At 50.8% G+C, this 27034-nt stretch overlaps 8 protein-coding genes and 1 non-coding gene across 9 annotated transcripts; 4 read left to right on the top strand and 5 right to left on the bottom strand.

The window, feature by feature from the left end:
* Nucleotides 1-3190: 3190 nt before the first annotated feature.
* BO97DRAFT_425820 (cysteine proteinase) lies at nt 3191-4147 on the bottom strand (the record flags this gene model as incomplete). Its single annotated transcript, XM_025697097.1, has 1 exon — nt 3191-4147. One exon carries the CDS (start codon nt 4145-4147, stop codon nt 3191-3193), a length of 957 nt encoding a protein of 318 aa, XP_025550347.1.
* A 977-nt stretch (nt 4148-5124) lies between these two features.
* On the top strand, nt 5125-5626 carry BO97DRAFT_406412 (uncharacterized protein). The gene is made up of 2 exons (XM_025695414.1): nt 5125-5188; nt 5257-5626. The coding sequence occupies exon 2, from the start codon at nt 5268-5270 to the stop codon at nt 5571-5573; it is 306 nt and encodes a 101-aa protein (XP_025550346.1). The 5' UTR covers nt 5125-5188; nt 5257-5267; the 3' UTR covers nt 5574-5626.
* A 1314-nt stretch (nt 5627-6940) lies between these two features.
* BO97DRAFT_106875 (uncharacterized protein) lies at nt 6941-8165 on the top strand. Its single transcript, XM_025689876.1, has one exon. It carries the CDS (start codon nt 6993-6995, stop codon nt 8073-8075), a length of 1083 nt encoding a protein of 360 aa, XP_025550345.1. The 5' UTR covers nt 6941-6992; the 3' UTR covers nt 8076-8165.
* Nucleotides 8166-8500: 335 nt separating this feature from the next.
* BO97DRAFT_347816 (uncharacterized protein) lies at nt 8501-9958 on the bottom strand (the record flags this gene model as incomplete). Its single annotated transcript, XM_025691863.1, has 1 exon — nt 8501-9958. The coding sequence occupies one exon, from the start codon at nt 9956-9958 to the stop codon at nt 8501-8503; it is 1458 nt and encodes a 485-aa protein (XP_025550344.1).
* Nucleotides 9959-11705: 1747 nt separating this feature from the next.
* On the top strand, nt 11706-14585 carry BO97DRAFT_454452 (ferric reductase family protein). The gene is made up of 6 exons (XM_025699108.1): nt 11706-12342; nt 12396-12784; nt 12835-13067; nt 13126-13178; nt 13232-13353; nt 13409-14585. Exons 1-6 carry the CDS (start codon nt 11728-11730, stop codon nt 14469-14471), a joined length of 2475 nt encoding a protein of 824 aa, XP_025550343.1. The 5' UTR covers nt 11706-11727; the 3' UTR covers nt 14472-14585.
* Nucleotides 14586-17509: 2924 nt separating this feature from the next.
* Nucleotides 17510-19776, bottom strand: BO97DRAFT_347859 (uncharacterized protein; the record flags this gene model as incomplete). Its single annotated transcript, XM_025691864.1, has 2 exons — nt 17510-18396; nt 18480-19776. Coding segments are annotated over 2 exons (2184 nt in total), but the record flags the coding sequence as incomplete, so codon positions are not given.
* Nucleotides 19777-20217: 441 nt separating this feature from the next.
* Nucleotides 20218-21384, bottom strand: BO97DRAFT_454430 (uncharacterized protein; the record flags this gene model as incomplete). Its single annotated transcript, XM_025699107.1, has 1 exon — nt 20218-21384. One exon carries the CDS (start codon nt 21382-21384, stop codon nt 20218-20220), a length of 1167 nt encoding a protein of 388 aa, XP_025550341.1.
* Nucleotides 21385-24365: 2981 nt separating this feature from the next.
* Nucleotides 24366-24437, top strand: BO97DRAFT_t177. The gene has a single exon. It is a non-coding gene; the product is annotated as a tRNA-Glu (tRNA).
* Nucleotides 24438-25125: 688 nt separating this feature from the next.
* Nucleotides 25126-26899, bottom strand: BO97DRAFT_106828 (MFS transporter). Its single transcript, XM_025689875.1, has 2 exons — nt 26420-26899; nt 25126-26367 (listed from the first exon to the last, which is right to left on the bottom strand). The coding sequence occupies exons 1-2, from the start codon at nt 26707-26709 to the stop codon at nt 25170-25172; spliced, it is 1488 nt and encodes a 495-aa protein (XP_025550340.1). The 5' UTR covers nt 26710-26899; the 3' UTR covers nt 25126-25169.
* Between the last annotated feature and the right edge of the window lie 135 nt (nt 26900-27034).

Here is a 27034-nt window from a genome sequence, read left to right as displayed (position 1 = left end):
CAGTGGGGATGATGCACGTCCGTAATTGATCCTCCGGTTGCGCGGGGGTCCACATCATGGATACTCCGGAGTCAATCAAGATGTTCGAAGCCATCTCATTGCCTCCGCCTCGGTCAGATTTGCTACCGGTACCCACAATCTGGCCGGTTTAGCCAAATCCACAGTGGCCCTTTCATGGAGCATGTCGCATTTTTTGTTGAATCTTGTTTTAGCTTCTAATCCAGGGCTAATATAATATTAATTTAGATACAATTAAGTTTTTTTCCTAAAGTATAGAATTATTTATTTGGAGTCTAGTAGTAAATTATCTATAGTTAATTCTATTTAGGATTTATTTAGAGGATTATTTAGTAGTCATACCTCTAACTTAGTTCAAAGAGCTTAGATTTCTCCCTATAGTTTCTTATTTTAAGTGTAGAAAAGCTACTATCCTACTTTTAGTGTCTGTACTTTAGTTCTTGCTAACTTGGTTATCTCTGTCTAGTGTCTAAGTCTCTTGTTAAAGCTGATAAAATCCTGTCAGATGTCCTGGTTTTATTAGCCGTCCTGGTCTGTCACCTGTCTATTATTTTCTCCGCAAGCTGCGAATTCAGGGTTCATGATCAGTTCGCTTTCCTCTGTACCAGCAACTCGTCTGGGGCGTTTCCTTGTCACTCGGATCTTTGCGCGAAAGTTATATAAGCCGAAAATATTTGCTTTTTCTGCGAACTTGTGGGATAGAGTTCAGTAACCCCTGCGGGCGGGATCACCATCGGGCCGGGATTAGTTCCCACTCAGCATACAGTGACAGCTGTCACAACAACACAATTCTCCGCGATGGTTTGATATCGAATTAAATCAACGATTCCTCGCAACACTTCCTCTGCAATACCGGTTGTTCCCTTGGTCAATCAGGTGAGCTACGGTAGATTCTGAAATTGGCTTGACCAACAGACTGATAACTTTTGGTTTTGGGTCTCACTGCCAAGACGCTAGTGTCATTACTTTATTGAGCGGCCCGCATTAAAGCTGGGGGGTTGTGTAAGATGTACTGTACTTAGTTCAATACGCCGGTCTTACCTGATGCGATACCTATAACTATCGTACACAGTAGTTACTTCGATCATGATTAGTAAGACTTAGTAACTTATAACTTAGTTAGGTGAGCATTGCACTAGAAAATCTTCTAGAATAATGGCAGTACTTGAACAAACCAGACAATTTCTAGAACGACTGCGTTCCTGGTAGATCGCCTTGTGGCCTTAACCACTTTCTTCTCTTATCACGGCATAATCCTTAGCAGATTAGTAATAAACATGAAGTCCATAGCCTTACCACTGATTTGCTCCCTCTGATTTTTAATATCACGGTTAATCCGAGAAGCACTGGTTCAACCAGGCTCTATTACTTATGGGCGAACAAAAGCTGGATGTTATTGAGCTAGTGTAGAAGCTAGACTGTTGCTAATCAGAATTTCCAGCAAATCCAGCATAATAACTCTAATTCTTTTATCATATTTGAGGTTAGGAGTGTTTATATAAATGCTTGACTTGGCATCTAGAATAACTCTTCATAATATGCACTAAACTGAAGAAACTTGGGATTATGACGCTCGCTCTTTATTATATCTTATAGGAGTACTATCGGTGATAATCCCTTGCCAATCCACGACATATTCTCGCAACCCAGTTCATGAAGTGAATGCTATAAGTGGCCTGGTGGGCGAGTGAGATGAAGAGAATAAACTAAACAAAGTCCGTTCCTGCCAATAATATCCATCTTCGCGCGGAGAATTGCCCCCCCGCAAAGAATCTGATCGCGAGCAAGGCACTGGCGAAACGTTATTGTTCGCGTGCTTTTACCATACTGGCGACTCAAATACACTATGGCCCTAGTATGTAAAGAGGTGAGCGATCTCATCTTTCATCGAATAATTTTGAACTGACTCCATGGATATAAGAAGTCACCCATAATAAAAAACCCAATGGAGGAATTCTGGACCACAATAACCAAGTTCGATATACTACGCACAGTGAAAACACTTCAAATAGCCAAGATATCTTGATACTCTCCCAGAATCTGCGGCGCAGGTTGGGTTGACCTCGGTCACCCCTAGATGTTAGTATTGACCATTTGTCCTGGTTCGAATACGAGTAGTGGGGCAAAGGGCACGAGTGCTGTCGCTAAGACACATTTGGAAACGCAGACAATTCTCATAGGCCCCAATAGTCAATTGTATCTAAAAACATACACTTCTGTACTCTGGTACAGTATTTATTTATCCTATCATGAAGGGTGACAATGCACCCCGTCAGGAGGTCAGGGACCCCGTAGGATGCGTTCGATCTTACCGAGACTTTGTAACCGCTGGCATTGGGCATGGATGGTTTCGATGCTTCATTTACCCACTTCAACGTGCCCCTCGCGGGGATCGACAATATTCAGCTTTGGGCTTGGCTCTAGAATTCGTTAAAAATATTCTTTGTCCTCGGCGCATCGATATCAGATATTTTGTTAAATGAAATTCGAACTGTTAGGGGTAGAAAGACGTATTCATTCCTGTCGCTGACTACCTCCTTCGCCGAACGGTCGGCCGCATTTTTCCCGGTTTACGGCAGTGCCTGACTCATCTGCCTATAAATCATTGGGATGGGTTGCATTTATTTGTCTGATTTGTGACCAGGCCTCTGCTCTTTTCAAAAGACGAGCCCACAGGCGCGCAGGAACACGCTTATTACAGAATCACGTGCAAATCAACATGCACTTTCCCGCGAGACATAGTACTGGTATGGTACGCCGGTTGCGGAAATAAAATCAACTAGGTAGCCTGGTATTTCTCTGCTAGGCCAGCTGTACTTGGCTGCTGGCCGTCAGTATCCCACTATGTAAGGTTCGCCAACAGACTAATTCTAATTGGCCAACGAGGTCGGATATTCGATCCGGTAAACCTCAACCCTTGCCCGACCAGCGAGTGTCTTAAAAATGTGTCACTGTGGATTGGAGTTCGCTCCCGTCGGGTACGAACCTTGTTCTCAACTGCAAACTCACCACTCAAACTGTGGATCTGCACTCTAATTAACTCACTTCATTTGTCATTCATCCTTTTAAAGAGCGACTTTTATTGATTCGAACATGAAATCATCGAAATAGTAACGTACTACGTTTGTGTAATACTTTGATAACGGGTTCCCTCACGTCTTGCTGTGTCTGCTCACTCCCCGCCAGGCTCACCAATCCAATCAAAGTGGCTCGCAATCAGTTTCGAGCGTTCCGACGTCGTCGTCCGGATTGCGCTCTCGACCTTTTTGAGCGGGTTGGGAAGAAGAGTCTGCTGGGTTTCGAAGACCAGTGCGGTGTCCACATTCCTGAAGAATTCGTATGGGAGGTAGTACCAACCCTTGTCTCCCTTGTCCGCACCCCAGGAATTCTTGAACTTGAAGTATCCCTTGACAGTACGGCTATTCGCAACATCGTAATGTGTCACATTGTCGTCGTATCCGACCAAGGTCACTACATGGCCGTCGGTACGGGCTGGTGGGGGGTCATCCGGTGGCAGGTTCACGTAGCCTGTGCTCGTGGAGTCGGCATTGTAGATCCACTTCTCCCAGTAGTCGGGCTTCCCATACATGGGAAATCCAATCACGACAGGAACTCCGGCCGCCAGGAGCGTCTTGACCGCATTCATGTCCGTGGGGTCGCCGAGGTACGAATAAGAACGCACCCTCATCTCGTAGGCCTGAGCCTGCGCATTCTCGGGGGGAGGTGGGAGGCTGCTACCTGGGTACGGATACTTGGATTCCCAGCAACTGCCGTACTCAAGCAAGGCTCCCAGTGCTTTGGAAATAGTGGTTCCCGAGTTGATGCTCGGTGTTTTGCCCTGGAGCTTTTGCGCCCAGTACCAAGTAAACGCCTCGGAGTGAACATCAGTCAGGCCGATGGTCTGAGGAACTAGATCGAGGGCAGAGAGGAGACCAAATGCGACACAAGAGGGGAGATGATTCTGATTTTTTATTGGAGACATCTCTTGGCTGAAGTCAACCTTGGAAGGGAGGTCGTCTGCTTTCTGGACGAGCTGCATGCTCGCGGAAGGCTTGAGCTCCTCAACTGGTGTCGGTTCATAGCCGTTCTTCGCAGGAAGACCCGACTTGTACCCCTCGGTGGTAGACATAATGAATAACCCTGACCGGTGAAGCTCAGAAGGAAAGACTAAGATGGAGGAGATCTGAAGAGGTATAGGCACGATAAGTATAGCTTTTGAAGATTATCTCTCCTGTTTCGTAACTTCACTGGTTTCCTGGAAGTGATGCGATATCTTATATCTTGAAATCAAAGCCGGTGAATTGAGGGACCTACAAAATTATTCTCTAATGAAATCGAATGTCCCAGAGACATCATTACATCCTTCATGATCTGGTCTATGACGGCTACAACTTTCCAAACTTTGATGAGATAAGAGCTCGATGAATCACAATCATACTCGGTTCCGCCTGGGATCTGGTCTATGACGGATACAACTCTACAACCGCAACAAGGTAGGAGCTCAGTCACCCACTATCATACCTGACCCCGCCCATGGTCCGGTTCATGACGGTTACAACTCATCAAACCTTAATGAAATCAGAGTTCGCCCACTCACCGGCTTTTCTTTTCATTTTTTTATTCTTATCTTTTAGGGGGGAATACATGATTGCTTCTAAAGCCATAAAACAGTGGGTGTAAGGGTGGAGCATAAGCGGACGAACTGTGAGGCCCAGGCCAGCCTCACATCACAGAACGTTGCAATCTACCTATGCTGAGCCTGGTATAGCACTGCAAACGGATGTCATATGCGTCAATAACATGGGCTAGGAGGTCATGTGTATCTCAAGATATTGATAAAATGTTCTATTCTATCGAAGTCATCGGATCATCAATATGATATAGTAATTACGACATACGTATCTTGATTACTGGAGTAGTTCAATGCATCTCCGTAGCAGCTAATCCTGCTCTGTAAGTTGCTGTTGACATCACTACTCAGGAAGACTTGCCGATTGCAGACGGCAACTGAATGAGTTTACAGATCAATACTATGTTCAATCTATATAAAGCATCTTAAATCCTCGTACCAGCTGCAATTTTTAATTCTTATCCCTGCTTCAACAGCTTAAACAGTAACTCTTCTTTGTGAAACCTTGAAAGTCATTCGAAAGCCATTCCATAATCAACAGTAAGAGCTGTGCGAAGCAACCCTTTCACACGACTCTTCCAGCTAATGACCCCTTCCAAATGCTTCAGCATCATCCAGAATGAAGACCTTCCACCTCTTGTTCGCAATTCTTCTCGCTTCTACGCAGGCAATCGCGGCAGACCCACCCACGAACCCGAGCGACACGAAACCGCCCGACCCGAAAAACCCAGGCCCCGATGACTGTAAAGGAAGCTGCAACGAGGCCAAGACGTCTGTGTGTACTACCTGCGCGGTTGAAACAACTCATTACTCTACTACCAGGCCGGCGGTAGTTACGGCGGTTGATAGTGCCACTGTCTGCTCCTGGGCAACAACCAGTGCCTGTGCCGGAGGATGTGACAATGGAGCGGGGGGTCCAAAATAAACTTAGCGCTGTTTTTCCTCGAACTCAGCCACAGCTCGTTGACTCAGTGGCCTATTCTCAACTATAAGCTGGATACACCGAATAGTCTCGATATAGGTTTTTGCTCTAGCTTGCCGAGAGGTTTTCCCTATATTGTGATGTGAATGCAGAGACTTTCAAATTGACTTGATAATAATCGAAAGTAAGCACAGTTTCAATGCATACAGCAGCTATTATTCCAGTAATATCTAGTCTTTCATCGCAGCGGAGAGGAGAAATCATTTGGCGCTGACAAATAAATTGTGATGGTAAGTAGAGCGTGTCTGTTTAGGTGTACGACAAATGTCGTACAAACATAGCGGAAGGCTCTACCGCCACTTTCGTATTGAATCGGATGAAGTTAGCAAATGTTAAGAATGTAGTAAGGGAGTAAGGGCTGAGAATATAGGGTTCTTGACAGCTGGCAGCATCAATAAACACGTGACCTACAAATGCGAATAGTTCGCTACAGATAGCCCCTTGAGTCTCCGTTGGTATGTAGGCTGCCCTACTGCCAAGTAGTCTTACATTCGATACAGAATTCAGTCATACTGGCGACCTGTCATTTATCACGCTCCTGGGCCCACCAGAACGATAGAATAGTAAAATTCACGTTTGCCTCGTCCCTTTTCCAACTTAGCCGTTGGTTCTCACGCGGACAGAACATTGAAGTACCTCTACATTTTATTTACTGTACTCGCTGCGCCACACCTTGCACTGGGAGAACTATCTGGTGGGCAAAGAGATATTTCCAAATTTGGCGGCATACACAGCCTCCCTGATTCTCCTCAATAATGATATTGGTACGGATTCTGGTGGAAAACTGGGCTCGGGCGAATTCAATAATATGCATAAAGGTGACTGCAACCCGGCAACTATCACTGTAACCCAGGGGTACGAAATAGCATTGAGAAAGGATATTGGGAATTCTTGTACTAAACTTGCTACTAGGACCATCAGTACTGTCACTTATACAGTTTATGTAATTAATAAAGTGTGCAATTGTATGCCCGTGGGTAATTACTTGGCATATACTAGTCGACATTTTCTAGAGAGTGATACTGGAGACTGCTTGTTCCGAGAGGATAATGACCTATCTGATGCTCACATAATGTGACCATAACAAAACTAGAACAGCATCGGGTAGAGGTGCAACAACGGTGTATCTATAGATTTTGGTTTGGTATACTGCCATAATATACTGTTCTGTCAAGGTTGTCCGGTGTCTTTCCCCTAAGCTTTTCTTGTGGGATCAGTCCCGGCCCACCGGTCCCTGGAGCAGTGGATCCTGGCCCGTGCACGCGGGAACCGACAGATTCTTTCACATCTCCTGTTTTCCCGCCAGCGAGCCAAACTCGGGGGAGGATCAACAAAATAACCACCCACGAGACTAGAACCAAAATGAATCCTCTCCGCTACCTCGCCCCTCCGACGCCCTACAAGGAGCTTTCTACCTCAAACAAGAAAGGCCTGAAGGAGCGTCTTAGCTACGCCGAGGCCCTGCAGCACCACCCGGGCCTGCAGCTGTCGGCGGAGGGCAACGAGCAGCTCAACGCCTACCTGCAAGCATGTGAGACTCTCCTCGAGGACTCAGGCAACATCAACGCCGCCATCCGCATGCAGCAATACGAGCAGTCTCTCGAGCCAACAGCTGGCAGCCCCGTCAACATCTCCTTCGACCTCGCCACCAAGGTCAAGCTGGGCGAGGAGCTCGACAACCTGTATAGCGTATGGGCCGTCCAGCGGTACCTGAAGTACCTGCCGGTCAGCATCCAAGAGGAAGCCGCCAAGCACCCTTCCTCCAAGGTCGAGGATCCCTGGCACAAGGCTTTTTGGACACCGTTCCACGGCCGGCTGGACGCCGAGACCGAGGCGTTCGCCGAGGTGCTAGCGGGCCAGAACCGCCACAACGACTGCCCCACCTCCATTCTGCTGATGCTACTGTGCGACCGCCACACGGTTGACTGGGACGAGACGCGCGCTTTGATCCGCCACTGCGCTGTGGGTGACGCTCTGCCCGAGGGCGACTTCGGAGAGCTGCTGCGCACCAAGGACGTCGCGGGCCTGGCGACGCGGCTCGCCCGCGACGAGGCCGGCTGGTCTTGCTCGACGGAATATGTGCTCGGCGTCAGCACGATCTTGATGGGCTTCTTTGCCAATACCCTCGCCGATACGCTGTTCGATACCGAGGAGATCATGGAGCCCGCCAAGTGGGAGCCCCGCAAGCCGTTGCGCGAGCGGCTGGCTCTCGCCGACGGCCATGAGCAGGCGTTCCGTGAGCTGTTGCAGGAGATGTATCTTCAGATGCTGGAGGGGTCGGATGATGAGGATGATGACTTCCCTGAGTATGATGATTATGAGCTGTCGGATGGGTCGGAGGGGTATGAGGAGTTTGGGTGGCCGGAGACGAATTCACGGCTCCCTTGGGAGCCTCACCCGGGGGATGAGGAGGGGGATGATGGGGTTGAGTCGGATGAGTATTAAGTAGGCGGGCTTGTGGGTGTGTTCTTTCTCAAAGCATATTTTTTCGGATTTATATCACTACATGAATGCGCGCACATGGCGTTTGTTGATTCCATCCCATCACCTAATTCTCTCATAAAAGCTTCCACTCGCACTTCCAGACGAATCACCTCTTTAGCTTTACCATCTGCGCAAGTCATCTTGTCAATATCGATCACCTTAACGAGTCCACCATCTTCATCATAATCACGAATCCAGCTTACGCCAACACCTTCCGCCGGCGATGGAACGTCTTACCAGACGAGATGGAAGATGAGATGGATGTGGATTTTGCAGGATACAAAGCAAGAGCATATTATTACATTGAAAAGGCACTTAGATTGCCGATAAATCAGCGACGGTAACGTGGATTATCAAGGTATGGGCACCACTTATTAGGGCTTTAATTATCTCCATACAGGTCCCCAAAAATCATTATTGCCCTGGTACGCCAACTCGATTTTCCGACAATGCGGGTGTTCGAAATCGTCCCACGATCCTTGGGGCCAGATTGGGATCTGGCAAAATTCATCATCATGACAGCCATGGCACTCCTTCCATACAGTCCAGTTCAGATAGTCCACAAGAGAACGCAGCGTGCTAATTGCGGCATCGTATTCGTCGGCCTCCAGGACCTCCACCAAGCTAGCACAGATCCGCTTGGTGACTGTATAAGCTGCACGATGAGCAAGTGAATCATTAGCAGCATTGGTAGGAATGAATTGAGTTGCGCATCTCTCGGTCTCTTGGTCCAAATCTCGTCTGTCCTGATCGATGAACGTGTTCCAGATGCGTGCAACATCGGCAACCAGCGAGGGCAGGCCAAAGTGATGATGGTGGCCCGAAGCTAGACTACGCAGCGGGTGGCCATACTTCTGGACGATCATATCGGTGACGGCTTGCCAATTGACCTGTCTTTCTTCGACATCATGCGTCATGACGAGGGACGTCAGGCTCTTGCGGATGGGTTCCAATTCTGCGAAAGGCAGATGATCTAGACGTGGAGCTTTGATGTTGTCCGGGAACAGATCCACGGAGTGGTTGTACGCCGTGACGAAATGGTCGGAATTCAAAAGCACCCGATCACCGCCGATTCCATTGTACCTGGCCCTTACCACTTGAAGCACCTCTACCGGCTTTCCTCCTTTCTTCTCATTGCCTCCTTTCCTCGGACCCGAGAAGGACCTCACTTTTGCTACATGGACAGGCTCCAGGTTCTGTTCCGAGTTGCAGAGAATGACCTCAAACCCGGAAGCCATGCGTATCACACCATCCACCCGACCATCCCACTCCTCCGCTGCGATCCGGCAAACAGCCTTTGCGCGCGCGTTCTCCTGGAGCACCCCACCCCTGATCTTATCTTCGAACAACACACGATCCTGTAAATCCAGAGTCCCGACTTTGGACTTCCCGGCCGACATACCATCGATGTAAACGAGGCGAAGATCTCGGGCGGTGGTGTAAGTATGCAGCCACCCGCCGTCATCTTCTCCCGCTTGACGATCTGGATCTTCGCCCATAACCTGCTGGGAGCCTGACAGCTTCGGCGGTGTCTCCGGTCGTTTCGGTTCTGATCGCGCGAACTCAAACGCATGCTCGGGGTCGAAGGCCATCCACCGGACCCCTGTGATGTGATCTAGGTGAGCGTCACCGTGGTAGAGCTTGGTTCCTTTTGGCATCTCCGCTAGGAAAAATGACATTCCGTTGTGGTTGAGTGATGAGCCCCATTGTCTCATGGAGGAGTGGATGGCGTTGAAGATGTGGTTGGCATTCTGGACGGATTCGGGTGGCGGGCTGTGGGCCGCAAATGCAGAGGTGACGGTTCCTGCAGCAGTGATGAGCGCTAGAAGACTGGATTGATGCATTGTACTATTGTATTCGTGAAGATACGAAGGTATTGTTGGGTAAAGAACGGACATGGTCGACTGGGGAGACGCACTTTTATCTGCGACGATCAATAGCAGACTCGCATTGCATGCCCGACATAGTGATATACATAGGCATTGCTTGCACAGGAAATCAAGGCCGAGCGGGATGATCAGGCATCCAGGCACATATTAGGCCCACTAATCCCGCGACGCGTCATCCTGTTTGCCGATACCTACTTGATTTCGCCCAGCTTCTTCTTGATCCTCTGCTCGAGACAGTTTTCATAGTAGCGGGCTATAGTTCCTTCGATTGATTGATGTAAGAAGCCCAATGCATGGTCAGGTTATGTCTTTCTTCGTCTAATATCTCGATCCAAGACCTTTACAAGACACAGTGCAAACAATGAATACTGCAGTACCAATGCACCCTCTGATCGCCAACTCCCTTCGTTCCAATACCTCATCTCCGATATCTGGTCAGACATAGTACAATACAAAACAGCCGGTAGCGCGCGTGCCGGTTGATAAGACCCACCAGGGAGGGTTTGCCCACATGGCTTGGCTTGGCGTACTGCGACCAGCTGCAAATGGGCTGAGCTGATGTGATATGCTGTGCAGTACGGCCCGGACCACAAGAGATTACAAGGGAGCGGATCTTGGTATCGAAAGACGAACTGTTTCTGGCTTTGCTGAAGCCGCTCCCTGTGGTTAGGAGTGGAACGGTAGAAGCCCGTCGACAGCGATGTGTGGGATTTACTGGGATCAAAAAAGGGTAAATTTCCCCTCTGCACAGAATATGTTTAGTGCTAATTCTAAAATTCACCATAATAAAAGCCCGCTCAGCTCACCTTCCTAGTCGAGAAGGCCTGCCGATACTGCTACTCAGATTTGCTCCGTGCAATCCATGACTCATGATGCAAGCAATGCCAAGCCCGGACAGCATCGCTATTGTCTGATGGAAACATAATAATGTTGTTTAGAACAGCAAACACGTCTCCCGAAGGGGTCGTACCTTGCGAGTATGGGACCCGAACAAATTCAAGCAAGCAATGGAAGTGGGCCGCCAAGAAATTCGAGGCTAGACTGGGACAGCTGCGCCAAGCTCTTGTATACGTCGACTTAAGGGTTTTCTAACCAGTGATACGGTGATAGCTTTGGTGGCGAGTGGATCTTATCAGATTGATCAATTGCTCGTCGCTGAAATCTATCAATCAGACTTTGCTTTCTCATGGTTATGGCACTTTGTGGGTCCTTGGGGGTTTTCGTCTTGAGCACACGACAGAACGTTCTATCGTTCTCAGCCCACTGAAAGGACGACCATCAGGGACGAAAAATTTTCACTCGGCCAATGAGAGGGTACGAGACTTGCAGAGATAGAACCGCCACCAATACTGGTCTTCTGACTTGTGGGTCAGTCTCGTCGGCTATATGCCCCGGACGATTCTCTCAACAGTGCTACACAAAGCACGCCAGATGCTACGGGTACGATGGGTAGGACGGTCTACAGTCTGGGTGCTCAGACCTAAATCCTCAGAACCAAGGAGGCATAGTGCAATGACCAAGTGGGAGATTGTTACGGGGTCACCGGAGACTAGCTCAGTTCTCTCCGGTAGATTCGAGCATGTCTATGGAATGGGCGCGCTCGAATAGGACCCTCATTGCGAGGATGAGGTCAGACATAAAGTGAGAACTCTCGCGAGATATAAAGATTGATTGCGCGCCCGAGATTCTGTGGTGTTGGGAATCTTTCTTCATCGGCGTGCAAGATGAGAGTGACGACTACACTACTCCTGATCCTCGCCTGGACTGGTGTCCCAGTCCTGGCGGGAGGGTTCACCATGTCTGCTCCTGAACTTGCGGACTACTGCTTCTATTCTATATATGAGTCTTTGGGGTCATACACGTATGCGGGAGCTGCTGCGACCAGCTCAAGCTCAACCGACTCGTCTACCTCTCATGGCTCGTCAAGTTCAGCAAGCGGTTCCACCTCGCATGGCTCTTCGAGTGCCAGCGGCACCACAGTCCACGGTTCCTCGTCAAAACGGGCGTTTGCAAAGAGAATGGCTAAGCGTGGTCACCATGGCAGCACGTCTACAGGAGGCTGCACGAGCACCGTGGGTGTCATGTCTTTGTATGCTAGTGCGAAAGCGTGGTGCAACAATAAGCAACTGGAGGCCACCATTCCCTACTGGCAAAGTCTGTGTGCGCAGAACAGCGCCACCCTGATCGACCTGACCGATATCATTGCCAACGCCACCGAATCCTACATCGCGTCTCTGCCGATTGTGGACCCGGAGACTAACAGCACTACCACCACCGGCACCATCGACAGCCCAGTCTTACTCAGCCATTCCTACTACAAACGAGCCTACAAGTCTTATGTAAGTGCTCCCTTGTGGGGTTCTGAGGGAAAGCATTGACCTGAAGGTGACAGGTCACCCACGATTACGCATTGGTTAAAGACAAACGTTATGGCTGGGGTCTCATGGGTTATTGGGGCGGGATCTTGGTACTCGGTATGATAGTCAAGGCCTGGAACTCCCTTCGAGCGCAGCACAATAGTCCCGGCCGCGGTGATTCTGAGAAGAGCGGCTTCTATTCAGCTGGTCGTAAGTTCTGTGCGCCAGTGGCTGCTGTATCTCACTTCCTCCGGACCAACTTTGTCATTCCTGCCAGCTTTGCCCCGGCCCTCTCCAACCATCAACAACTTTTCTGGTTTCATACTATCCCCAAGCGATTGGATCTCTTGATCGTCTTTGGCTGGTACGCAGTATGCATTATCCTGTCCTGCATTGACTATCAGAGCTTTACCGGAAACATTCAGTACGTTCGATCCTTCTGATTTAATAGGTCTTGCCTAACAACCATACCAGGACCCCGAGTCTCTACCAACAAAACTGGCAATACTCGTCCGACCGTACTGGAGTCCTGTCCTATGCTTGCCTTCCCTTTCTCTGGCTTTTTGGTGGACGTAACAACATCTTCCTGTGGGCCACGAATTTTAACGTTCAGTCTTTCAACATCTTCCATCGGCATGTGGCCTGGGCCTGCACTCTCCTTGCCATTGTACATTCAATCAATTACACTGTCGTCTTCGAAGTTTACGGTTGGTATACTTCCTCTCATGGGATGTCTGAGATGGGACTGACACACTGGCGCACCAGATGGAAGATATCACAGTGCACTCAAACAGAATTACTTCTACATGGGTATTGTCGTACGTCGCTACTCTACGGACCATTACTTAAGAAGGTTTCTCACATATCCCAGGCCACAGTGGTTATGTCGGTCATGCTCTTCCAATCCGGCACATGGCTTCGGCAGAAGTTCTACGAAATTTTCCTGGTTATCCACGTCCTTCTGGCCATCCTAACCATTTACTCTCTTTTCCGGTACGCCGTCTACCTTTCAAACACAAGCTTTCAATCCCCTACTAACACCCATTAGTCACACTAGCTTCGACGGCACTGTCTACAACGGCTACCTCTGGCCAATGGTCGCAATCTGGGGCTTCGACCGCACCGTCCGATACCTCCGCGTGATTTACTGCAACTGGCACGTTCACTTCGGCACAGGCTTCATCAAGTCTTCCTCCGCCACCGTGTCATACAGTCCCGCCAGCGACTTGGTTCGTATCGAAATTACCCCGGCAGCCAACAGTCTCACCCCAGCGCCCGGACAGCACTACTACCTCTATCAGCCCTTAACCCTCCGCGGCTGGGAGAACCACCCCTTCACCCTAGGCTGTTACCGTCTCACGGAGACTGAGACTAAACTCATTTTCTACATCCGGCCCTACGACGGCTGGACAAGGCGTCTTCGCGACCAATGCCGCAAGTCCGGGGATAAAAATCTCACCATTGCCCCTCAATTGCTGCTAGAAGGACCCTACGGCCATCACGCACCCCTCCACACCTTCGACACTCTTCTCTTGGTTGTCGGGGGTACGGGTATCGCTGCGGCAGTACCTTACATCATCGACCACGTTTCTCGCCTCGCTGCTGCGGGGGGTAAGACGACCCGCACCACCAGAATCCACCTCGTCTGGTCCGGTCGCCAAAGGCAGATGTTTGATGAAATCTGCTGCTCGGATCTGGCGACCGCGCTGGAGTGCTCTGACATCCACACGACGCTGTACTGTACGGATAAGGGTGGGATGGGCACCATGACGGTTGTCGCAGGAGAGAAGTCCAGCTCGATTACGTCCCCGCCAATCGATGCCGTGGGCGCGGAGTCGAAGGAAGCTGGCCAACTCGTGCAGGGCACTTCCAGCCGAGAATCAGGGCCGCTAAGAGTGGAGGATCTGGGTGTGGAATTATGCTACGGGCGCCCGGATATCACGGCTACCGTCACTGCAGTCTCGGAGGAGGCGAGAGCGAGTCTGGCTCGGCTGGCGGTGCTGACGTGTGGACCGGCGGTCATGGCGGACGAGTGCCGAATGGCGGTTTATGGAGTGATGAAGGGAGGATTCCGCGACGTGGAGTACTTCGAGGAGTCGTTTGGGTGGTAGGCTTCCTCTCATAAGAAGCGAGAATGAGGTGGATGATGGGGTCAGATTAGGCGAATTGAGTGAGTATGATATGCTAGGTATCGATTGTGCGAAAAGTCTTTAGTCTTGGTGACAAGTTTAGATTTCGTTGTTATTTCACAGCCTTCAGGAATAAAATGGTGAGTGGGGCACCGCATTAATCCTCTCCAACAATCTCGCAAACTCCATCCCTAAAGGGCTGAATGAGTGGGGCGCGCGGGCGCGCATAGGGCTGTCAAGGGCGCCGAGATAAGATGCGATGGGCTCTTGGGGTCCAACTCGCAAGGTGATACCTAGATCAGAGTTTCAATTCCATGCTGTCGTTTCGTTCCCCTTTCGGATGGTCGGTCTCTTTTTGGTGGGGGGTATATTATATGCTTGGAGTGTTGGGGTAGTCGGGGGTTGAAACGAAGACTGAAAACACCCTCCCTCACACAACTTTCCACCCCTGCACAGTTGACTTCCCCCGCCCACCACCCCGGGCGCATGTCGCAGCGACCCAAACCCAAGGTCTTCCGTACATCAAGGCTAATCACAAACCAAGAGCCCCATTATTCTTCTCAGTTAACATATGTCTGACCAAGGTCAACTCTGGTACTCACCAGAGTTGGATCTGGGATGGAGCTCCCCCGGATAACACAATTCGCGCTTTGCCTTGAAGCCTGTAAGGGACGCAGGTACTAGTTCAACAAGCGAGCTACTACCTAATATAATCCTGTCACAGTTCCTGTTTATTTTCTAGTTATTGTCTGGGAGTTTGACTCTGGGTGTTGAACAACATTTTATAAATTTACGAAGATATAAATGAACGAATCTACAAACAACTAATTCTACAAATTTATAACCACCGCCAGCTCTACTTCTGAAGAAGGATATAAACGAGCTCTGGGAATAACAACGTGTACGGTTTATAGATGTTCTACATATGGATACAGCTTGCTTCCAATGACCCTTGTTACTCGCCCCTAGGCCGCTGGAGTGGAAGTCCCAAGAGTGGAAGAGCTTGGGGAAGGTGTCTGCTGATTCCCTATCCCAGAATTCAGCTGATGGCTGTAAGCAGTGTCGACCTCGCTGGGTGCAATCAGGTGCACCCTCACAATGTAAGACTTCCGACTCCTTCCGCACGTGCCGTTTGCACAGCAGGCTGGACTATCGTCTGTGCATCCGTTCTCATTGCAGCTACATTCTCCATGGGCCGTCTGCCCAAAGAGCAGCCACTGCATGCAGCCACCGGAGGTACGGACGACCATGCCACCGCCGTACTTTTCCGTACTGTCTTCGCCGCACGCGGTGCTTATCTTTTCGAAAACTGCCATACACTGTATTGTGATAATTTGTCAGTATATTATATCTGAGCGGTCCTTGATGGGCTTGGAGTAAGAGTAGAGAAGAAGCAGGAATAGCGCCTGGGAGGGGGAAGGTTGAAAACTTACAAGATCTTTTCCCAAGGCGAATTCCTTCTCGGCATTGCAACCAGATTGATTGTCAGCCCATTGAACAGACGCAATGACATTGGTTCCGTAGGGATCAGAATAGACGTAGGTGTATGGCGGGCCTCCAGGCTTGAGGGAATTTCCGGAGCCGCACAGTGAGCCTGCCGCTGCATCAAGGCCGCTTGAGTTGAAAGATGCATACGAGCTGCCGTGGTGATCCTTCAAACAGTAGTATTTAGGCACGTCTGATTCACCAATGGTGGGCAATGGAAGGGATGTTGTACGAGAAGGGTTGGACGTAGTGGTTGTTGCAACTGTGGCTGTGGTGGGAGGTGCGGTTTCTGTCGTTACTTCCCCCTCGCCGCTGGCACTGTATCTATTATCAGGACCAAGAGTTGGCACAGGACCATCTGGATTCCAGGTTCCTACTGAGCCATAGTTGAATGTTGTCGGACAGATATTTGTGATCGTGTCGGTGGTCGTTGTCGTACCCTGGGTCTCGCACCCCACGACCGTCGAGCAACGAGTTGTGAAGCAGGTTGTCGCCCGGGTCGTGTCGCCATAGTTTGTGATCGAGCATCCCACCGCACAGTCGGTGACGGTCACGCTAGTAGCGCAGCTGGTGGGCTGGGAGGTTCTGGATGGGCTGGTATCTGTGCCTCCCGCACATCCTTCCGGGTTGAGGCACTCGCAGCCAGGGCCCGCGCAGCTACTACAGCCAGGGCCAGTACAGCCACAACTGACCCCCAAGCAACTGCAGGCGCTGCCAAAACAGCTACTACACCCGGCAGAGACACAGGAACAGAGGGCTCCTGCAAGGTCGGAACAGCTACATCCTTGTCCACGGCATGCAGTGCAGTGCACACCCTTGCAACCACAGTGCCCCTTTGAACAAACACAGTCCTGGCCTGTACAGGCACTGCAATCTGATCCCGTGCAACGGCCAGTAGTCGGATCACAGTCACGACCAGTGCAGCTCTTGCAGCTGCCTCCCACACACCGTCCGCTATGGCAGTCTTTGCCTTTGCATCCGGTACAGTCATCCCCAGTGCACTTGCCACCCGTGCAGTCCGGACCCGAACAGCTACTGCAAGCATCGCCTTTGCAACTGCTGCCTCCTCCAGTTGAGCAATCATCGCCCTTGCAATCATCGTAGCTTTCACAGCTATCGTTATTGGGGCAGATGCCACCGGCGCAGCCCATGCCACCGCAAGTGGCCTCCCAGCAGTCAGAACCGGTACAGATACCGTCCTTGCCGCAATCCGGGCCAGAGCAGCCCAGCGCAATGCAATGGGGCCCTGTGCACTCGGCGTTGGTATTGCAGTCTGGGCCTAGGCAGCCCAATGTGATGCAGTCAGAGGCAACGCAGACTCCATCTTTACATCCCGCGCCCATGCATCCACGGGTAATGCAATCCGTGGGACCTGTACAGAGCCCGTTGAGACAGCCAGCGCCAATGCAGCCAAAGGAAATACAGAGCGGACCGATGCAGTGACCAGATTGACAGTCGGGGCCTTTGCAATGCGCATTTGTGACAGTCGGCCATGCTTGGTTGCCACCGGTAGGCACGGGTGTTGGGGGGCTCGTAGTAACTCCAGTCCCGCTTCCTCCTCCACCGCCGCTGCCACTGCTGCCACTGCTGCTCCTATTGGGACACCATGGAGCTGGAGCAGGACAGGTTTGAATAGCTCCCCCACCGGCAGCTGGAGAAGGGGCCACAACACAACTACCCTTTGGGGATTCCAAGTCTCCATTGAACGCACTGACACACCATTCGTAGTTCCAGGTACCTGGGAAAAGATAGTACTGGTCGCTGCAAGTGGTCTCTACTGTTGCATTCAGAGCCGTAAGTACACTGCCTGCAGCGTGCACGTTACGGTTCCAGAGCCGGTAGCCCGCCGCATTGGCCGACTTGCCCCAGGTCATGTGAATGGTGGTCGGGTCGTTGGCAACAATGGTCAGATCTGTTGGCGGTGGGGGAGTACCTGCGCCAGGAACGAGGCCCGTAACTATACCGGGGAATCCCTCCCCTGCTGCGTTCCACGTCACAATAGCCACAAAATAATAGTGGCCCGGTGTGAGATTATCGATGTGTCCAGATGTTCCCGTAAACGCGCCGCCTGTGATGAATGTGCAGTCTTGTGATTTATCCCAGTATAACACGTTGTACTCTCGAATAGAGTCGGTATAGGCACCCGTTGGAGGGTCCCAGGAAATGTCGAACCCGGTAGCAGTGGCTTTGACAACTACATTCCGAGGTGCGGCTGCTGTCTGCGGATGGGCTGTTGCGGATAGAACTGATGTCCATTCTCCCTTGATATTGTCTCCGGCGCTGGCGCGGACTTTGACTTCATAGACCCAGCCGTCAATGGGCCAGGTTGAGTCCCAGCGAGCTGAGTTGACGCTCCCGGCAGAGAAGTCGGTAATACCTCCCTGGATACGCGACGAGACATCATAGCTATATGCTCCATAGACTGATGGTATTATCAGTCATTTGTCTGTCTTGACCTCCGGGGCTGTTGTGACAAGGTGGTATGAATGGAGTACGGAGACCTACCGGGATCCCATGTTGCTGTGACCCCTGTCGCGCTGCTAAATACACGAAAGTTGGCGGGCACCGGCAAAGACCTTCCCGAGACGCTAGCTGGGATAGACAATGGAGAGCTGCCAATACTAAAGTCGTTGACTAGAGTGAGACTGAATGCACGAGCAATCTGAAACTCCCCCATCACGGTAGGGTGCAGTCCGTCGTAGCCAGCGGGACATCCGCTAGGCTCGCAGTCGTAGTTTTCCTGCAGTTCCACAAGATGGATGGGCGAATCCACGGTGCTCCACCCTGGGATAGCACCCCGCAACAGCGAGTTGTAGATATTAGTACTGATTGGTAGATCATCCCGGCCACCGATAAAGCTCCGCTGGGGTACATTGGCGATGGCGAATTTGAGGTTGGGATTGACGGCGCGAGCGTTGCTCACCAGTGTATGAATACTGTCTAGCGTGCCAGGCGCATCGCTGTAGAACCAGCCCATGTCGTTGAAGCCCAGCATCAGCAGCATCAGATCGGCTGGATGGCTACTGAGAACATCGTGAATTAAGCCCTTGTCCACCGCCGCGGCACGGCCCCAGACAGCAAAATGATCACGATCGAAGCCGGTCGAGACCCCTGCTGCGTACCCACCGCTCGTCTTCGGCTCTCCCGGCATGGCCTTTTGGCCATAGAGCGGGGGCAACGCCGGCGCAGCGGGAGGATCGGGCTGCACGGTGCCCGTGTACGGCCCCACAAAGTCCACCGCGACTCCCTGCGCCTCAAACCACTGCCAGATCCGATACCGCCAGGTATAATCTCCCTCTTGGCCCTGCGTCATCGAGTCACCGACAATGAGGACTCTCAAAGGGGCTTCACGACCGACGAGACCCTGGATGGTCGTGCCCGAGTTGGAATCTGTCTTGATCGCATCCCTCACCGCCGCCACCATGTCCAAGGTGTCTTCCTTGACATTGTTGGTTTGCAAGGGAGGCATCAAGCTTGCGACTTGAGTCCAAGTCTCATAGTTGTCTATGGTCGTGGGAAGAGGAATTGGGGGAACACTCGCGAGCTGGGACATCTGGGCGGATACGCGAGACTCGACGACGACGGCTGAGGAAAATGCTATCGTTTGCGTAGAGGTCGCTGTGCCGCTACTTGTGGAAGGAACGACAGAGCCAGAGGCACGTGGCGCCAGGCCCCATGGAAAGGAAATGGCATGAACAGTGGGTGTCAACCAGACCAGAAATGCATGAAACAGGTAAAGATAACGAAGTGGGCCATTCCATGTGAGCTGAGGGCACCGCCGGTCTTTCGTCCGATGAAACATTTTGAGATCTCTGTCTGTGCCTTTGTTTTCTAACATTGAATCATCGAAAGCGACCATGAGACCCGGGAGATTATATGTTCAATTCTTTTGAGCCTCCTTGGGACAGAAAAGTGTCAAGTCCCCTTCCTAGCCTCCACCGGAACAATCCTGGCTAGGTTGAGATAGCGCAGTAGCAAATAAGACCCTCGGAGCTCAAGGCTCAGCATTATTTCTCTAATTTCCGCTTGGAGTCACATCGTGTAAAATTAGTGGATGATGGCGTGATGCGAAATGCTACCATGCTTTACTTTCATGCTTACTGTGTGATATGAATGTTAGCTTAGGCACCAGGACGCCACAGTACCTTCTCGGCGCCGCAGCTGAATTGGTTCTTGTCTAATACTGCGCTTTGTCCTGGGCGTTAGTGCCAAATATTATATTGAAAGATACTAATCAATAAGACTATCCTCTCCTATTGCTGGGCACCACCAGCCTCCTGGCGTCGGATCCACTTCGTCTTATACCACGTTGAGGAGATCCCGGTCGTCCCTTCCATACGGAATGTGCAGGCTCATCTTGAAATTCCAGACTTCCAGACTCATCGTGTAGACACCTAAGCCATAAGCGGTCTAACTCCGGCATAGTGGTAGACACGAGCAGAAGCAGACCGTCGAATGTACCAGTTTCGCACGATATGTTTTCGAGGATGAGCTCCGTCAGCTGCGGTAATCGACGAAAGAAGGCCATAATTGAGGTCTCTTTCGTTCTGATGCCCCGAAGTGAGCAACGCTTCAAGCTCGCAAAGCTACAGGTTGCGCCCACCCGATTGAAGAAATGTAACTCCTCCTCGGAGGCATTCGTCTCATCGAACTCTTCATACTCCCACAAGAGCTGGAGTTCCTCTAGGTTGGGGCACAGACTGAGAAGATCACACAGCGACTGGGTGTTGTGGCGGGCCCCGTCATATGTCATGGGTAACTCCAACGGTAGCCGCAATCTTACTACGCGGTCCAAGTCGAATCCGATGGTTGAATGTCCAAGACTAAGACAAAGCTTCCGGCATGATTGAAAGGATGTCACGAGAGCGGCCCTGTCGTGGCGTGTTAGTGCATTGCCGATGTCGCTAAATGCCAAACTGCAGTGGAGCCCATGTAGGTGCATGTAGCCCTCTTTGAAAATATCCAGCGCCATAATCGGTAATTTGGACTTTTCAAGCGCCGACAGGGTCAGGTGGAAGAGCCGCGACGCAATCTCTCTGGATTCCTCAAATTTTTCGAATCTGTCTATCCGAAGCAGAATAGAAAGCTGGCCTGGTCGATCGCACAGGTTTGCCAGTGCCTGTGATAGCAGGTCGGCTGCGTTGGAGGGAGGAGGCTCCCGCGCCGCACAGTCATGAAGAGTAAGCCGCTGGAGCCAATGGCCGATTTGCCCGGTCTGAGTGAACTGGACCAGCTGTTCAAGGCAGGCTTGTGTAATATCCAGTCGTTTAGAAGAGTAAAAGCGCTGGCAGGTCGCATTTGTCGATGACTTGAGCGATATATTGCGTCCAGTCAGGCGGAGAGCACAGACATCCGGGAACTCCACCCAGCCGACAATGTTCTCAATCAACTCCGTTGGAAGGTCTTCCATGATACCAGAGCAGGCCGCACGACAAGAGGAGTAATGGAAGGAAAGGGGAGGGACCAAGCAGGTTGAGATTAAGTACGTCTACACGTGGGGACTGGCCCTAATTTAGCGTCTCTTCTGGTTACATCGCGTACGATTTGGATTATCCCGACAGGTCGAACGACAAACAGGCTCTGGTCAAAAGCTTACCTGTTCTATCTCCCAGGGTCCAGGTGGGCCGCTCATTCAACGTCTATGCGTCCACTCTGGTTGCTACTTATCCTTGCCCACTCACTAACTCTACCTTCGCCACCCGTATATTGACCGTAAAGAACAACACTAGGCTCGTATTTATTGTAAGCCATGTCAGTGAGATATTTTAGACATTTAACCGACATGGAATAGCCGTACCCGGCACTAATATGAGTTCCTCCATAGCCTCATCCTCTTGTTTATTTCACCTCGGCCCCTCGTTGAAATCTGATTTAGGGGATGTAACCTCAATGTTTGGTGTCGTTGTGCTACCCCTTTTCATGTCAGGTCAGCGCTGCAGGGAAGATAAAAAGAGTAGCAGGCGAAACCGAGCCATATTGCTAACTGGGTTCTGCTCACAGCTCAGGCTGAACATTTCAAGTACCGCCCGTGTATTTCCCACATCCTAGCAACATCATTGATGCTGTTCTGCCAGCAGACAAAGACCATGTTGCAACTTTTGAAGGGACTGCTTCTCGCACACATAGTCCTCTGCTGGGCGCTTGCCAGAGCCGATGCCATTCTTCCCGAACTTCAGGTGGATCTCTTGAAAACGATCTCGCATGGAGCGGAAGTCAACACAAGTCACTTCATCTTCCCGAGAGTGTAAGTTACACCTTATCCACTGATGCTGGCATTTCAGTAATCGTGTGCAGCAATCCTGGATGCGGTCCAAGCCATTTGGATGAACCCAATGTCCGTTCATGTGTTCCTTTATGCAGTCCAGCTTGAAGTGGTTGCTCCGCCAGCACGAGAAGACGCAGCAACGAACCTCAGCTCGGTCATGGGTGGAGTGATACCAATGCGTCATATCACGGTACCATCGGGAAAGTCCTTGAGACCCGTGCATTACGAACTCTCGCGCTTCGTCAAATTCGCAGCTACGTTCCACAACAAACAACCGACCAGTTTGACGCATTTTTCGGGACCCCTCTGAAGATAATAGAGTACCAGGGGGAGCTTGATACTGATGCGTCGAGAGCTTAGCAGATAATATTTGGCAACGCCCCCTTCCAGATTGGTACGCCGGCTTGGTAGGATGTACAGTAGTCACGATTGTCTCTAAAAGAGCAGTGTACATGGTATGCGAAATCACCCATCCACCTCCTCAAGATTACTACCTCCCAGCCTACGAACCACAATGAATAGCAGCTTACATTATTATTGTTTGATTTAGGCGCAGTACTGGGAGAACTCTAGCTTCAGCCGAGATTGGTACTTCCCAAGCCGTGTTATTAACTTCATTTCAGGGCAAAATCCATGCCAAGGAGTCGGCCCAGCTCTTGACCCAACCCGCCCCCCGGGGCCAAGTCCGCTCGCGGAATCCCGGATATACCATGAGGTCTGTGGCCATGTGCAAGTTACAGTGATATAAGCGCCCTAAATAACAGAAAGCCTGAAGCTAATATGACACATACTTAGGGGAAGGGCTCGGCTTCTGGTCTCTGTATTATCTGTATCATGAATGTTAACAGAGAGCTTTTTTTTGAGACATGCCGGAAAACTTGTGGAATGTGGCCTAGGCTACCAGGGCCTATCTAGGATGACTACTGTCAACTATCGCTTGTACTGTACCATATAGCTCCACAGCTAGGGCTGTGCGAAGTGTTGGGCCATGATAAATCGATTGAGAGAGTAATACTACCCGAAGAGCTATACCGACATCGTAGACTAGTAAAGTGTCTTGTCAGTACTAACGTTCGGTTACCAGTCCTGATTTGAGTTTACGTGGTGAGCTTCCACTAATGCTTCGTTTCACTTCATCCTTCGCGGGTATTCGATTCATTCGTGGGACTTAGGTTTTCTTTCATCCCAAACCCCCTCGCTCTGCTATCGTTTAGAAACGTGATCTTCGCAAAGCACCTCTCCCAACCCGACCAATTTTGAGTGTAGCTCCCTGCGCGTTCCCTCCGGTGCCTGGGGAGTACCGCTTAACCTGCTCTTTACCCACCAGTGCTTCACTTCATACCGCAGCAGCAGCAGCAGAGCGTAGTGTATGAAGACGAAAGGAGCCACGGGCTTGTGGCGCCACAGCCGCACCCAGTACTTGGAGATGTTTGTTGGCGACGCGACGACGATGCGCGCATCCTATGGTTCTGCTCATGGGTTGTAGGCCCTCGTGCGTAAGATCCTGGAGATCCAAGAGACCAGTATAAAGATCAAGTCATTGGAATTATGCTACGCAGAGAACCAAGCGATTAGTAGCATAGTCAAGGCAGAAGCTTGTCATTCTTGGAGCACAGCTTGCATTTCGGGCGTTGGATAACTACACGCTGAGAGTGTAGTAGTGCAGCGCACGTGTAGTATGTGGCATTGCTGTTATGGGAGGCGAGTGGGTTTCTGGAGGTAACACGCTGACTCCAGCATGATGACAGCCAGTCCGAAATCTCTAATAAAAGGATTTGCCGGAGCTTAGCAAGGATGGAGATCGTGGAGTTCATGAGGAGGCTTGGTTGTTGTTTCCGGATATCATGATGAATATATTATTTTTTGGCTTTAAAAATATATAACTTATAAAACCAGAATACTTAGTAAAGCGCGCCGCTCGCTTACTGATTACAAAATATTATTAGAGCGAGCTGAGATAATTTCGAGCCCTGGTTGGTCTTAGTTAGCCCAAGAATTGATTGAACATTGAACTGCTCAAATTTTCCCTCCCTATCAAGGAAGCGACAGCAGTCAGTAAACAATGGTACTAGCATCGGGATGGAATACGGTCATTATTGCGCAGTACAAGGATTATTATAACAAGGTCCGATGTGGTGTAATGGCTAACATCGCTGTCTCTCACACAGCAGCTCGGGGTTCGATTCCCCGCATCGGAGAATTCTTTTTTTTCGGCTGTGTTTTTCTGTTAGCTTGGTAGAAGTAGCGGGAATAAAAGAGGAATTCGTATGTAGTTCGTTCGTTTCGATCATAGAAAAAAGACTTTTCTTTTTTTTGCCTAGAATCAACAAGGGAGTGTGATTTGTGCTGTACCACGGTAAGGTCATCGGATCTAGAGCTGCTGTGTGGGAGACTCTACTCGTCGGGAGTAATATTATCGGGAATATATGCTTGCTAATTGGGGCAACGTCCTTGTTACAACTAAGTTGTGTATATAATAGGTTGTTCAAGAACATTGCATACTGTCTTAGCATGCCTTCTTTCAGACTCCGAGCATCAATGTACATACGCCATGACCTATTAATCAAAACACTTGTTAAGATATCCAACTCGGCAGTTGGCGACGAGTAGAGCCTCGCAACGCAAAAAGAAAAGGGCTGAATTCTACTAGCGTGGTCGTGAAAACCGTGGAAAAAGGTCTGTTGAGTTCAAGATTTCGATAGTTCCCAGGATCATTATGTGTACATTTGTATAGGTGGGAATATGGGTGCGGATGTGTACATATTCAATGTCTCTATATCTCTCCTTCTGTCTATGGTTCCGCGTATGTGTACGTCATGATTATATATATGCAAACCCGCTGAGTGAAATGTATTATACACGGCATTTAGCCTGTCGTGCACTGCCCTACCTTCCACCCGCTGTCCTCTCTACTCCCCAACCAAAGAGAATCACCCTCTGAAAGGCGCAAACCTCGACAAAGCCCGCAGCCGCTTTCCATACACCATGAACAAGAACGGCACCGGGATCGCCAAAGCCGCTACTCCACCCAGGATCGACATGGCCGGCCCGACGCCTAGATTTCGGAACATGGGTTGCGAGAACAGCGGGAACGCCGCCGCTAGCACGCTCCGCAGGAATGTATTCGACGCCGTGGCGGACGCCGCATATGGACCGTACGTATCCACCAAGAAATTGATACACTGACCGAAGATGATGGAGAATCCGCACCCGAACATGCCTGCGGCAACGCAGGGGAGGGCCCAGTGGTATTTCGGGGCGGCGGTCCAGCCGAACCAGAAGAGACCCGCTGCGAATAGGAACCCGCCGACGGCCATGGGCATGAGGCGACCTTCGGGAACAGGCTTGCCGCCGCCTTGGTCGAATTTGCGGATGTAGTAGGGTTGACCGACGAGGATGACGAAGGCAGATGAGAGAAGGACGCCGACGAAGAGGGCGATGAAGGGGAGGGTGGCGATTACGGGCTTCCAGTGGCGGAGGTCGTCGAAGACGATGGGGAAGACCTCGAGGGTGAGGTAGAGGAGGGCGTAGGTAAAGGAGGCGTATAGAGCAACCACGGTCACCATGGGCTCGGTGACGAGCATGACCAAGGGTCGGGAAAAGTGTTTCGTAACGATGCTGTGCGCGTCGATCTTCAGGTGTTCGTGCGGATGGTATAGGTCCGCATTGCCGGTCTCTTTGCGGAGGCGGACCGCCTTCTTATGCAGGAGAACAGGCCCGTACATTTCGGGCAGACAAAAGAAGGTGACTGCGAACACAAAGAACACAAAGATCGCTTCGATGTATTCTGTCCAGCGCCAGCCGAGGGAGGGATGCGAAACCAGCGCGGCCCCAATGATGGGTCCCATGGTAGGCCCACCGACGACACAGATGGCGTAGGAGGTCGAGGCGATCCCCCGCGCTTTCATGTGGAAGATGTCCCCTAGTGCTGCGGAAACATTACTCACAGGAGCAGACCCAAAGAGGCCTGCAAAATACCGTGTGATGAGCACGGAAGCGGTGTTCTTGCTCGTCGCGGTGCCAATGCTAAACAGACCCAGGCAAAAGACGGCTGGGAGCATCGACCAGCGACGCCCCCATATCTCTGAAATAGGCGCCCAACATAGAGGCCCAAATGCAAAGCCAAGACTATCTTCCGTCAATTTAGTGGCTTTTAGATATTGATTTAGATGAGCCTTACATATACAGCGACGTGGCCAGTATACTGACCTCTTTACTAATCCCCAGATATTCGACTAGTTCCGTCTGCGCAGGGGATATAATACTCGATCCCAAACTGGCACTCAGGGCCAACATGCCCAATTGGAAGGTAATCCAACATTTGTACGCCGTGGGAAAGTTTTGTGGGTTCTCAGGGTCATTTTCATCCCATCTCACCAGATTGGGATCGAATGACGATACAGGCTTGGCTGCCTTTTCGACATCATCGGGCTGTGGCGGCGAGACCGTCGCCTCAGGCACAACCGTCATGATGTATCGGATCTTGCGTACGTAGCAGATACATGGCTTTTTCTCAGATTCCTGAGATGCAAGCCTTCGATCTTTATTGAGATTGCCACCGGATATCGGCACCGCGAGAGACCGAGGGGACCCTCCTAGTGTCGGAGGTCCGACGCGGATAGTCCGATGAACCAATCATAACATCATAAAGGGGGCAAGAATTAGTCAAACGAGTCAGAAGGGACGCTGCTGACGAGTTGAAAAGGTCTGTGCTGAATTCTTTTCATTCCCTCGGTCATCGCAGTTGCAGCAGTGTTTGGCCAATGGCTCACCGGCGGAAGAATCTTTTGTCGTC

This window comes from Aspergillus homomorphus (assembly GCF_003184865.1).
Source record: "Aspergillus homomorphus CBS 101889 unplaced genomic scaffold BO97scaffold_24, whole genome shotgun sequence".
Lineage (NCBI taxonomy): Eukaryota > Fungi > Ascomycota > Eurotiomycetes > Eurotiales > Aspergillaceae > Aspergillus > Aspergillus homomorphus.
The sequence above is the reverse complement of the archived record's forward strand: the minus strand, read 5'-3'. Positions and strand labels throughout refer to the sequence as shown.